Source organism: Aethalodelphis obliquidens, unplaced genomic scaffold (genome assembly GCF_003676395.1).
Source record: "Aethalodelphis obliquidens isolate GAN/ISIS:26980383/991018 unplaced genomic scaffold, ASM367639v1 scaffold5, whole genome shotgun sequence".
Classification (NCBI taxonomy): domain Eukaryota; kingdom Metazoa; phylum Chordata; class Mammalia; order Artiodactyla; family Delphinidae; genus Aethalodelphis; species Aethalodelphis obliquidens.
The window spans coordinates 64,174,424-64,187,582 of NW_020837949.1; the positions used below are offsets into that span (position 1 = coordinate 64,174,424).

The 13,159-nt window shown below is 38.6% G+C and overlaps 1 protein-coding gene across 1 annotated transcript in view; it reads right to left on the minus strand.

Moving 5' to 3' along the window:
• Positions 1-13,159, minus strand: part of THSD7A (thrombospondin type 1 domain containing 7A) — a 100,516-nt gene that overhangs the window by 66,702 nt on the left and 20,655 nt on the right. Inside the window, exons 4-5 of the mRNA XM_027102791.1 lie at positions 2,710-2,842; positions 857-960 (exon numbers count right to left, since the gene is read on the minus strand). Of these exons, the coding sequence (XP_026958592.1) occupies positions 857-960; positions 2,710-2,842 (237 nt within the window). The remainder of the gene's footprint in view (positions 1-856; positions 961-2,709; positions 2,843-13,159) is intronic.

Below are 13,159 nucleotides of genomic sequence, written 5' to 3' on the forward strand. Positions count from 1 at the left end.
GCAAAGCATGTTTTTATGAATTAAAAAAGGTGGTTGTGTATTCAATTACATATTCAGCTACATTTTAGATATGTAGCAAGAATTACATTCTAAAACTCAACATGAGTAAAAAGAATCATGTACTCTTTACAGATTGAATTTGCTGCATGTATAAATAACATGTTCCAAAGCTTGGAATGTAAGTATTATCCATAATATCTAGTAAATAATCATGGCAAGTTGGAAACATTTCCATCACTCATTTCTGCAAGAAACCATGTTATCTAGTAGCGTCGACAGATTGCAATCCACATATGGGCGGTTTAGAGTACATAAATCTGCCATTTAAAAATCAGTACTAAATATGAACAGAATTGGGGGTCGCCATGACAATGACAAGGATGTCGTTACTGAGAATTTCTGGGAAAGTTAACCAATTATATTACATTTTATGCATCACGTATATAATGCATATGGGCAATGATGTAAGGATCTTATTGATTGTTAAGGTGACAAGCAAAGTGTTATGGAATCCCATGAGCCAAAAGCTAACTACAAGAACAACAACAACAAAAAGCTGCAGTGTACAATCTATGTCATAACGCTTTCAAGAGCTTGGTCTGATCATCTTCTAGGTATGAATGAGGGGAAAGTTTAACCAGAGGAGTTAGGAACTAATGTCAAAGAATTAAGGACACAATTTAAAAAGTCAGGTTTCCGTGTTCTGGTATAAGGTAGAATGGGTGGTAGCAGATTCTTAACTGCTTTGCTCTGTTTGCCTAGCATAGCATCAAAATGACAAACTCTTCAAGCTAGTGGTTAAGTTAGTGCTGTTGGAGAAACGCAAAGCAAATCAACGTGGAATGGGGCCTCCCACCTCTTGCCTGCCGTCCGGGCCCACAGCCCTCCTGTGCTCCAGGGCTGTCCTGTTGCACGCTCCAAGGGACTAACTGGCACCTGCGCCATTTGTGAGTCTTCCACCTACAGGGAAAGAACAGAAGCCTCATAGAGAAGAAGCAAACATACTAGTAAATCACAGATACACAATGCCAAGGAAGCATGACTTTGACCACTGCAAACAGGAATTTATTTGACAGTGCTGATGAAATTAGTTGCAGGGCAGGAATAAAGATGTAGACATAGAGAATGGACTTGAGGACATGGCGTGGGAGGGAGAAGCTGGGGTGAAGTGAGAGGAGCATCGACATATATATACTACCAAATATAAAAGTTAGCTACTGGGAAGCAGCAGCATAGCACAGGGAGATCAGCTGGGTGCTTTGTGACCACCTAGAGGGGTAGGATAGGGAGGATGGAAGGGAGGCTCAAGAGGGAGGGGATATGGGGACATGTGTATGCATACGGCTGATTCACTTTGGTATACAACAGAAACTAACACAGTATTGTGAAGCAATTATACTCCAATAAAGATCTATTTAAAAAAGTCCTATCTAAATTTAATTTAGATCTTCATCAAGGAATTATAAAAAGCAGCACTAAAAATAAAAGTACTTCCTACTGCAGTGGAGACAAGAGTCCATCACTGTCAAGTTCTAAAGGAACGGACTCTACTGATAGCATTTAGCCTTTTTATTTATTTTTATTTCTTTTTTGTTAAGGCTGCACCATGAGGCATGCGGGATCTTAACTCCCCAACCAGGGATTGAACCCATGCCCCCTGCAGTGGAAGCGCAGAGTCTTAACCACTGGACCGCCAGGGAAGTCCCATATTTAGCCTTTTTAATGATTAGGACTGCCAGCAGATGTATCCAGATAGTACCAGAAGTGATGTGTTCCACTTTAGAAAGGTATATTTATTTTACATTCAAGTTATAAAATTGCATTCAATGCATGAGCCTTTTGTATATATAGTGGTCTTTTGATTAGCATTGTAGGGGTAACTCAGAAGCTGCAATTTATAATACACTTCACAAAAACAAATCCCCCAAATAAATAAGTTTGGGCTAACAGTTAATGTTCATCATGAAAGCATGCAATTATACTGTTTGTCATCTCAGAATTAAACACAGATAAATTAAGATGACAAATTTGCCATCAATTTCATCTTAAGTTATTATTTTGGGGTCACACATTCCATCAATTGATGCCATAATATTTCATTTGTTGTCAGGACTGCAATTATTCACCACATCAAGTTTCAATTAGGTACTTTTTTCAATAGTTATGGAAAAATTTTTTTCTAATAATCAAGATGATGACATATAGCTTCAATAACCTTAATTTTCCTTGAGGTGGCCACAAATGTTCAACAAAACAGACATCTTACTAACATCACTGAGACAAAGATGTCATTCCATGACCCAGAATGCCAGCATTTATGAGGAATAGGTGCTCTATGGAGCCGGGGGAGGAAGGCTTAGGCTATTCCTGTAAGCGAAAAAGAACTGCTTCCAAAAGCATATGTTTCATAATTATTAATCACTTTTCTGCATTTTCTATAGATTATATCAACATAAGAAACTCTTCAAGCTCCTAAAGCTTATAAGACAGCTTGGAAGTTTACGCAAGTATTTGTGTCCCTGGAGATGATTTCAGTAGCAAAGCAGCTCTTTAAAACAGGCAAGAGATGGGACCCACAGTCATAAACATCCTCAACTCCCCTGAGTCTGCAGGCAGTGTTGGCTTCCTTTTCTCATTGTCAGAAAAACCATGAACCTGAAGTATTTTGCTTAGTGCATCGCTCAGAAGGCTTTTCCTTCACTCCATTACCTGTAGCTTTGGCACACCTGAGGGGCCTCGCAGGCCTTCTCTTCATAGAGAGGATCCGTGCAGTCCTTGCCTCCATTGGCTGGCAGCTGAATGATGACCCGGTGCCGAGTCTGCTTCCTGATTCCGGAGTCCCCTGGAATGAGGCAGCTTTTTAACCTCTGTTCTCTGCACTGATGAAAGAATCTCCAAATACCAGCCTGTGTGAAGAAATTACATTGCTTCCAGCTCCATGTGCTTTGACATCCCTGACTGAGAGGCCTCGTCTAGTCATTTCCTAAATTCTCCCTAAGACCGCTTATATTGAAAGCCAATCAATGTATATTTAAAAATGTGAAGAATGGAGAAAATAGTTCCATAGTCAGCTAGTCTTCCTAATGCTCACTTACAACGTAATTGCTCTTTTGTATGCTTCTTCCCCCTTGAGAAATATGACAGATCTAATTAATCTGTTTTACTCTGCCTTAAGTTTATTTTCATGCCGTTTCATATAGCCCTGTTTACCACATGGGACTCATACACATCTAATGAATCTTTCTTAGGAGAATATATTCAATGTTTTAATGTGAAATTCTATTTCTTTGTTATTCACTTAATTTGAAATGTATAACTCGTAAATTATTCTAGTCATTTATTATTCATGTTAAACACTTTAAGATCTTTAATTCAGGTCACATCCTAAACATCCGAGCTGTAAGTAGTGAAATGAAAGTCGTTTCCTTGAGGCAGAATTTATAGAGAAGCATTCAAAATAGCGATAATTACTATAAGTAAGTTACTCCAAATTATGTTACAAAAACAATGGAAATAATTAAGATTTACCTTCGATGAAGATATCAAATTGACAGTACTGCTGATATAAAGATGCTCAGAATTTTTTTAGTATGAGAAACAGATGATATATAAGACTTGACAACTTTAATAAAATACATACTTGACAACTTACAATATATACACTTTGAAGATGAGTAGCCATATGTCATGAATTTGCTTACAAAAGAATTCCCTAAAGAATTACCTTACTAGAGTTCCCCTGATGCATTTACATGTTTTCTCAAGATCATTAAATATCTGATATGTAGACTACAGAAACAGAGAAATTTAGAAGGGTTAGCAGCCCCTAACAGTGAAAGTTTAATCAGAACTGAAATGAAATATCCTTAAAGTCATTGTGTTCGTAGAAAAATATGATTTGACAAATAGAAGTTTCCAGTAATGGAACATCCTCTGACATGAAGTCAGGGTATCCCTCAACACAGTCTGGCCACTGACTCCTAGCAGCGTGACTTGAAGATTCCTGTATTAAATGGGAGAATGGATCAGATTAGTGATTCCTAAATGTCTGACTACATAGGAGAATTTCTTTGAAAAAATAAAAACCAAAAACCAAAAGCAGATTTCTCGGCATGTACCCAGAACTACTAAATAAGGATCTCTTGGGAGCTGGATGTGGGAATCTGTGGATGTGGGAATCTGATTTTTACAAAGCTTGCCAGGAAACGGTGATAAACAGCTAGGCTGAGATCTACTGGAATGACTGACCATGGATGTCCCAATTTAAGATTCTAGAATTTGCATGTAACTTTTTAGGATTATTCCTATAGTGCGGGAAACCTGTACTGTTAATGACTGCATTAACTATTTTAGTGAATAGCTGGAATACTACAGGTAATGAAGTATGGAACTAGGGGGTGGAGGTAGTGGGTAGCAGAGAGTTAAAGTATTTGGAAATATTGTCCTAGACTTTTAAAAACTGTAGCAGTAATAGTTTGAATGCCAGCTGCAGCTTTTACATATTAAGAATAATTTATCTAAGATCGAAGAAGTGACAATAGGACTTTTAATAAAATTGGTAATGCTATCTCCATCCATTATATTGTTCAATGACCCTTATTTTAAGGCCCACGTGATCAATTCCTCTAATAATTTAGAGCTAGGAAAAATCTTGTTTCCCTTGACAATCTGTTAAGAATGCACTGTGCTTCTGTTTTTTGCTTTGTTCACCAGAATCTCAGAGCTAATTTTCTTCTCAACTGCAGGAGCTTACCTTAACTTTGATTTTATATTGTAATTTTTCTCTTCTTCTCCCCTCCCTCTACCCTATTTACTAACTGACTCCATGCTTTTTTTTTTACACTATTATCTATTATTTTTCCTTTTGTTTTATATTTATGCTCTGTCTTTCATCTTTTTAAAAGACTATACAAACTAAATGAGCATTCTTATCATTTGTTTAGCACTGGGGGAAGGCAGGAGGCGTGTGTTTGTTTTTTAACAGGGAAAAGAGGGAAAGACCAAAGAGGAGCAGGTCTTTGTTTCCCAGGTGGTCGAAATTCTTAAGAGTCAATAACTCTCCAACCCTTTTTAACCTGCAGATAAAAAATAGACATAGAATTGAGGCCAAGGGATCCACAGACTAGAGGGGACAATGAGAGCAGCATCAGTGGCACCATATAGACTGAAGCTCCTGGTCATTAACTACCTAAATATCACCTGGTATATACCCAGGGCTGTTCAGATTTGGGAAGCAGCAAGCAAATGTTAGTGTTTCAATTCTACTTTGTTTATTGACTTGAAAGCAAAAAAGTCACCTAATATAAAACTCTGAAACATTCTAGTGCCTTCTCATCACAATCTCCACAAGTTTGTACTCGATATATAACACCATGATAACTCTTTTCACTTCCATAATAGATTCCACAATGGGAATCCATTCATTCTTATAAAAAAGTTCAAATACCTTAACCTTGCACAGCCCACAGGAGAGAGACTGTGACCTGATTAAAGTGGAACATTCCAAAGCCATAACACCTAGAGAGGAAGTTTAATGGGGTTACACAGGAAGTGTCATGACAACCATGCTTCTACCCACTGGGAGGTTCGTTTCTTCTCAGATCGCAGTTAGCAAATTACGCGTACACTCAAAGAAACAGCACTTTAGAGCTCTACCAGTTACAGAGCCCTCAAATCAGTGTGCAGACAAAGGGAAAGCTACAGTACATGTTAAAAAATAAATTAATAAAAGTGGAAGGCTCCTAACTAATAACTTGAGTTGGCAAGTGTGGAATTTTACAATCTTCAGAGTTTCCCACCTATATTTACACCCAATTTATTGTATGAGGTGGGGATACGTACATAATTTCCATTTATCTTTGTGTTTTAGCACCTAGAACAGTGGTCACACAGCGTAAAGTCTTAATAAATGTCTGCTGAATGAGCAAACACATTTATTTCACTTCTTCTCAACTGGATTATAAATTAGCATTTTCTTTTCCTTTATATCCATTTCCTTAGAGTATTATGCACATGGGTACTAAGTCTGTTCTTTAGTATTAATAAAAAATAAGGTATCATTTTGTTCATTGGAAATAATAAGCATGGGAAAAATAAAGGAATAATCCTATAGTGTTTATACTTGAAAATACCTACCTAGGATAGGTAGAGAAAAAAGGGATTATACATTCAGAAAACATTTATGTGGTAATGGGCCATAGAGACTCAGAGGATATGTAGTCTCTCACTCAGCTACAGCACTTTTCAGATATCTTAAGACATTCAAGATAAATTTCACTGGAGAAGTTCCTTGATGGAAGGATTTAAAGGACAGGCAAAACTAAGATGGGTTAAGCTGGAAGCGAGGCGGATGGCAGGCTGCAGCAGCACAGTGAGGAAATTGAAAGGGAAACGTTTCATGCAAGAAGTCAAATGTAAAGGCAGTTATTGGACCTTTGAGGGGTAATTCTAGCATAGTGCTGTTTGAGGGCATCAAGGTAGAAAAGATGCCTCTGCAATATCCCTGCTAGCCCTCAAGTCAATAAATTTAGCAAGAAAAAAAGGAGCAAACACAATTTGAGCAGCCAAGTGTATTATTTGATCAAAAGTATTGATTTTTTAAAGATTAGAGTTACAAATAATTTATATGCATAAATATTTTCCATCTTTAATAAAGCCCTTTGTAAAGATTTATGAAAATTTGGAAACATTAACAAGTACACTGGTTTGAGGATTAAATTACTTTCTGTTCAATACTGATGTTTACCAGCATTGATTTTTCAAGGCACATCATGAGAGAGGGCTGAATAATATTTCAAATTACTCTGCTTGTTCTTCCTGGAATCCTAAGCTACTCTGTCCCATTTTCTGCAATACTATACTGTAATTTTACCTATTTCAAGTGACTTAAAAAGGAGGGTAGCTCTACATTTTCGTAAGTTCAAACTCTTACAAAATGTAGATTTTACCTACAGAATTAAGTTTAAAAGAACCACCTCATTCCTGAATTAATTTTCATTTGCTATCATCTATCCTTGAACATTCAAAATTTTAAGCATTTTTTAATTGCACACAGAAGTCAGTGTAATTTCAATGAAGCTTGCCTTATTTCCATTTCATACCAAATAATGAAAAGCTAACTACATGTCATTGCTTTATTTTCCCTACAACAAAAGGCTAATCTTCTATAACACCACTGTATCCTTATTCTCAGTTACAGCAGTCTACAGGTGAAACAGAAAAGGTTTCTTCCAGCACACAAAGCATCTTGACACTGTGTCCAACAGCAAGCCCCTCTGCCAACCCCCTAGTCTTTCTTTTTTTCCTCAATACGCAACTATAGTTATTCTTTTTAAGTCTGAGTGCCTAGGTTTAAGATTTCTGAAAGCCTTTTGTTCTAGGAGACTCGACACAGAGCTGCCAAATACAACAGGTAGGGCTGATCTGCTGGTGGTGAGATGTGACCTCAGCTTGGCCAAACACAGCTCCTCATCTCAGAACCTCTTGCTCATAGGACAGCAGATTCCTGAGCTGGCATTCTTGCACTCCTTGGCCACTACCACCCAGGAGCTTCAGAGAAGACTAGTATTCTAGTGGCAGCACGCATTTTAATTCACAGCAGTTACCTACCTTTCACCAAGAGACTATCCCAACTGAACCCATTACATCTAACATGCCTGTCGCACCACAAGAAACTAGCACCCTCAATCCCCGCTGCGTGTCTTCCATCATACCTGGACCACAGCATACAAGCTGTGCATAACCTTATTCAATTTCTCTTTCTTTTCTATCCTCTAATCTTTCCACCACTGTACCTAAAGGAACACACTGTCTCTCATCTCCAATCTCTTCTTAGAAAGTTTCCTTCACATTCTTTGCCAGTGGAGGCTGGCTCCACCTAGCCATTTCCCAGTCTTTTCTCCTCTCTTTACCTTTAAAAATATCTAACTCCTCTGAAGCTCCTGTCATCAATTTTACCATCAGCTATCTACTTTGTAGCACTCATCCACCAACATTTCATTATTGAATGACCATAGAACATCCCGCACTGTAATCCTTTCTCTTCCTACCCCTGCAACCCCTTTGGTGGTTTGGGCATCCACATGGTTATTCCATCCAAGGCATTGGACTCTGAATTACTGTACCTCCTCACCTCCGATGACCTTTTCCTGCATCTTGTATCAATTACTAGCTCTTCCGTTCATGCCCCTGATGATATCATCATCAATACCTGCACATTCTCATCTTCGAACATATTAATTGCTGGTCACCCCTCCTAACCTTCTAGTTCACCTACTTTACTAAAAGTGAAAGTTCATCTTACTAAAAATTATTCAAACTCAATCAAGAGTGCCAATCCACTTTCCCAATCACTTTTTCACTATATCATCCCTTTTATGACCTTCACTTCCATCCCAACCCACCTTAGATTCCACACTTCGTTATTACATAAGCACTCTACTGAAAACACCCTTGACTCTCTGTTTTTCTCTCCCTTTCTTGTACTCTTCTGGAAAAGCCCTGACCTTAACCAATGCTAATTATTTTCCTACAGCTTTCCTTCACTCAGGCAGCTAAACATGGCTGAAGAAACACTGGCAACTGTGTTGAGCAATTCCTTTTTAAAATGCATGACTAAATGGGTACTCCATGTTGCCTATTACAAATTCTCTTACATATTACTAACTTGCCCACTTTTGTAGTCTCCAAAATGATGTCACATCTTCTTCTCTCTCACCCACCCTGCATTGCTCACTTGATCCTTCACATGCATTGAGACATTAGAACAATCATTAAATGCCTTTTCTGTCTCATACCACCAGAAAGTAAGCTTCCTAAACGCAGGAAAATTGTTTTCCTTGTTTACTGCTATATCCTTTATATTTAAAATTGTGCCTGGTAAATCGCAGTTACTTGAAAAATCTGTGTAGAATGAAAAAAGTGAATGTTTACTTAAAAAACTATGTATGATGTTTAATGACATAGTGAAGCATCTAAAAACAATTAAAAGCTTTTTAGAAGTTCTTCTCTGCGGGGCCATCAATGTGCTAGTTAAGTACAGTAATCAATAAATTAGAAATGCAATAAGTATTTATGCATATTACAGATGAGTATTAATTTAATAAACACATGTACAGTATTCAAAATCTATTTGTTCCCTCATCTATCTGCTAAAATTTTTTCTTTTTTTCTTTTTTTGCGGTACGTGGGCCTCTCACTGTTGTGGCCTCTCCCGTTGCGGAGCACAGGCTCCGGACGCACAGGCTCAGTGGCCATGGCTCATGGGCCCAGCCGCTCCATGGCATGTGGGATCTTCCCGGACCGGGGCACGAACCCGTGTCCCCTGCATTGGCAGGCGGACTCCCAACCACTGCGCCACCAGGGAAGCCCTGCTAAAAAAATTTTTAAGTGCCTTGTATAAGTTATCACAGTTTGTCACATAAAATTTTCTGTATTTTATAAATGGTCAGAGAAGAGTAAATCAGTCTCTTAGAACTGTAAAAATCATCAGCAGAGATCAAATTAAAAATCATGTTATTTGATGAAATTTCACCCCTATTCATTAACTCATGATCCTCCTTCCCCTTATTTATCTTTCTTCTAGCATTCATCATTGTCTGATTTATGCCCTGGCTTATAGTATCATTGAATCTAGAACTCTTCAAACCTGATATTTTTCATGCCATGCACAGCAACCCAATGGAATGACTTGCTCAAGATCCTACTGTAAGTGAAATCACTGAGACCAGACCCTGGGGTCCCTCATCTGCACCATGGATTCCCCTGCCTCAAGACTTTGACCACTGTGGCTGTCAGTGCTCACTGGTCATTTGGAGAGTGGATCACTGTTGGGGCCCAGATCCCTATATTAGCCCCTAGCAAGTAATTGATGTCCTTTGAGAGAATCAGGAGAAGAAAGCTAAGGAGAGATTGGTTCAAGATGGTGAAGTAGAAGGATGTGCTCTCACTCCCTCTTGCGAGAACACCAGAAACACAGCTAACTGCTGAACAATCATCAAAAGGAAGACACTGGAACTCACCAAAAACAGATACCCCACATCCAAAGACAAAGGAGAAGTCACAATTAGACAGTAGGAGCAGTGCAATCACAATAAAATCAAATCCCGTAATTGCTGGGTGGATGAGTCACAAACTGGAGAACACTTATACCACAGAAGTCCACGCACTGGAGTGAAGGTTCTGAGCCCCACAGCAGGCTTCCCAACCTGGGGGTCCAGCAACGGGAGGAAAAATTCCTAGAGAATCAGAGTTTGAAGGCTAGCGGGATTTGACTGCAGTACTTCTACAGGACTGGGGGAAACAGAGACTCCACTCTTGGAGGGCACACACAAAGTAGTGTGCCCTTCGGGACCCAGGAGAAGGAGCAGTGATCCCATAGGAGACTGAACCAGACCTACCTGCTACTGTTGGAGGGTCTCCTGCACGGGTGGGGGGTGGCTGTGTCTAACCGTGAGGACAAGGACACTGGCAGCAGAAGTTCTGGGAAGTACTCTTTGGCATGAGCCCTCCCAGAGCCCGCCATTAGCCCCACCAGAGAGCCTGGGTAGGCGCCAGTGTTGGGTCACCTCACGGCAAACAACCAACAGGGAGGGATCCCAGCACCACCCATCAGCAGACAAGTGGATTAAAGTTTTACTGAGCTCTGCCCACCAGAGCAACAGCCAGCTCTATCCACCACCAGTCCCTCCCATCAGGAAACTTGCACAAGCCTCTTAGACAGCCTCATCCACCAGAGGGCAGAGAGCAGAAGCAAAAAGAACTACAGTCCTGCAGCCTATGGAACAAAAACCACATTCACAGAAAGATAGACAAGATGAAAAGGTAGAGGACTATGTACCAGATGAAGGAACAAGATAAAACCCCAGAAAAACAACTAAATGAAGTGGAAATATGCAACCTTCCAGAAAAAGATTTCAGAATAATGATAGTGAAGAATGATCCAGGACCTTGGAAAAAGAATGGAGGCAAAGATCGAGAAGATGCAAGAAATGCTTAACAAAGACTTGGAAGAATTAAAGAACAAACAAACAGAAATGAACAATATAATAACTGAAATGAAAACTACACTAGGAGGAATCAATAGCAGAATAACTGAGGCAGAAGAACGGATAAGTGACCGGGAAGACAGAATGGTGGAACTCACTGCTGCGGAACAGACTGAAGAAATAAGAATGAAAAGAAATGAAGACAGCCTAAGAGACCTCTGGAACAACACTAAACGTAACAACATCCACATTATAGGGGTCCCAGAAGGAGAAGGGAGAGAGAAAGGTCTCGAGAAAATATGTGAAGAGATTATACTCAAAAACTTCCCTAACATGGGAAAGGAAATAGCCACCCAAGTCCAGGAAGTGCAGAGAGTCCCATACAGGATAAACCCAAGGAGAAACATGCCGAGACACAAAGTAATCAAATTGACAAAAATTAAAGACAAAGAAAAATTATTGAAAGCAGCAAGGGAAAAATGACAGATAACATACAAGGGAACTCCCATAAGGTTAACAGCTGATTTCTCAGTAGAAACTCTACAAGCCAGAAAGGAGTGGCATGACATATTTAAAGTTATGAAAGGAAAGAACCTACAACTAAGATTACTCTACCTGGCAAGAATCTCATTCAGATTTGATGGAGAAATCAAAAACTTTATAGACAAGAAAAAGCTAAGAGAATTCAGCACCACCAAACCAGCTCTACAACAAATGCTAAAGGAACTTCTCTAAGTGGGAAACACAAGAGAAGAAAAGGACCTACAAAAACACCCAAAACAATTAAGAAAATGGTAATAGGAACATACATATCAATAATTACCTTAAACGTGAATGGATTAAGTGCTCCAACCAAAACACACAGGCTTGCTGAATAGATACAAAAACAAGATCCATATATATGCTGTCTACAAGAGACTCACTTCAGACCTAGGGACACATACAAAGTGAAAGTGAGGGGATGGAAAAAGATATTCCATGCAAATGGATATCAAAAGAAAGCTGGAGTAGTAATACTCATATCAGATAAAATAGACCTTAAGTAAAGAATGTTACAAGAGACAAGGAAGGACACTGCATAATGATCAAGGGATCAACCCAAGAAGAAGATATAGCAATTATAAATATATATGCTCCCAACACAGAGCACCTCAATGCATAAGGCAACTGCTAACAGCTATAAAATTGACAGTAACACAATAATAGTGGGGGACTTGAACACCTCACTTGCACCAATGGTCAGATCATCCAAAAAGAAAATTAATAAAAAAATACAAGCTTTAAATGACACAATAGAGCAGATAGATTTAATTGATATCTATAGGTCATTCCAACCAAAAACAGCAGATTACATTTTCTTCTCAAGTGCACATGGAACATTCTCCAGGATAGATCACATCTTGGGTCACAAATCAAACCTCAGTAAATTTAAGAAAATTGAAATCATATCAAGCACCTTTTCTGACCACAATGCTATGAGATTAGAAATCAATTACAGGGAAAAAAACATAAAAAACACAAACACATGGAGGCTAAACAATACATTACTAAATAACCAAGAGATCACTGAAGAAATCAAAGAGGAAATCAAAAAATACGTAGAGACAAATGACAATGAAAACATGATGATCCCAAATCTATGGGATGCAGCAAAAGCAGTTCTAAGAGAATCTTATAGCAATACAAGCCTACCTCAAGAAATAAAAAATATGTCAAATAAACAATCTAACCTTACACCTAAAGGAACTAGAGAAAGAAGAGCAAACAAAACCCAAAGTTAGTAGAAGTAAAGAAATCATAAAGGTCAGAGTAGAAATAAATGAAATAGAAAAAAGAAAACAATAGCAAAGATCAATAAAACTAAAAGCTGATTCTTGGAGAAGAGAAAGAAAATTGATAAACCATTAGCCAGACTCACCAAGAAAAAGGGGGAGAGAACTCAAAACAAAAAAATTAGGAATGAAAAAGAAGTTACAACGACACCGCAGAAGTATAAAGCATCCTAAGAGACTACAACAAGCAACTCTATGCCAATAAAATGGACAACCTGGAAAAAATGGACAAATTCTTAGAAAGGTATAACCTTCCAAGACTGAACCAGGAAGAAACAGAAAATATAAACGGAGCAATCACAAGTAATGAAGTTTTAACTGTGATTAAAAATCTTCCAACAA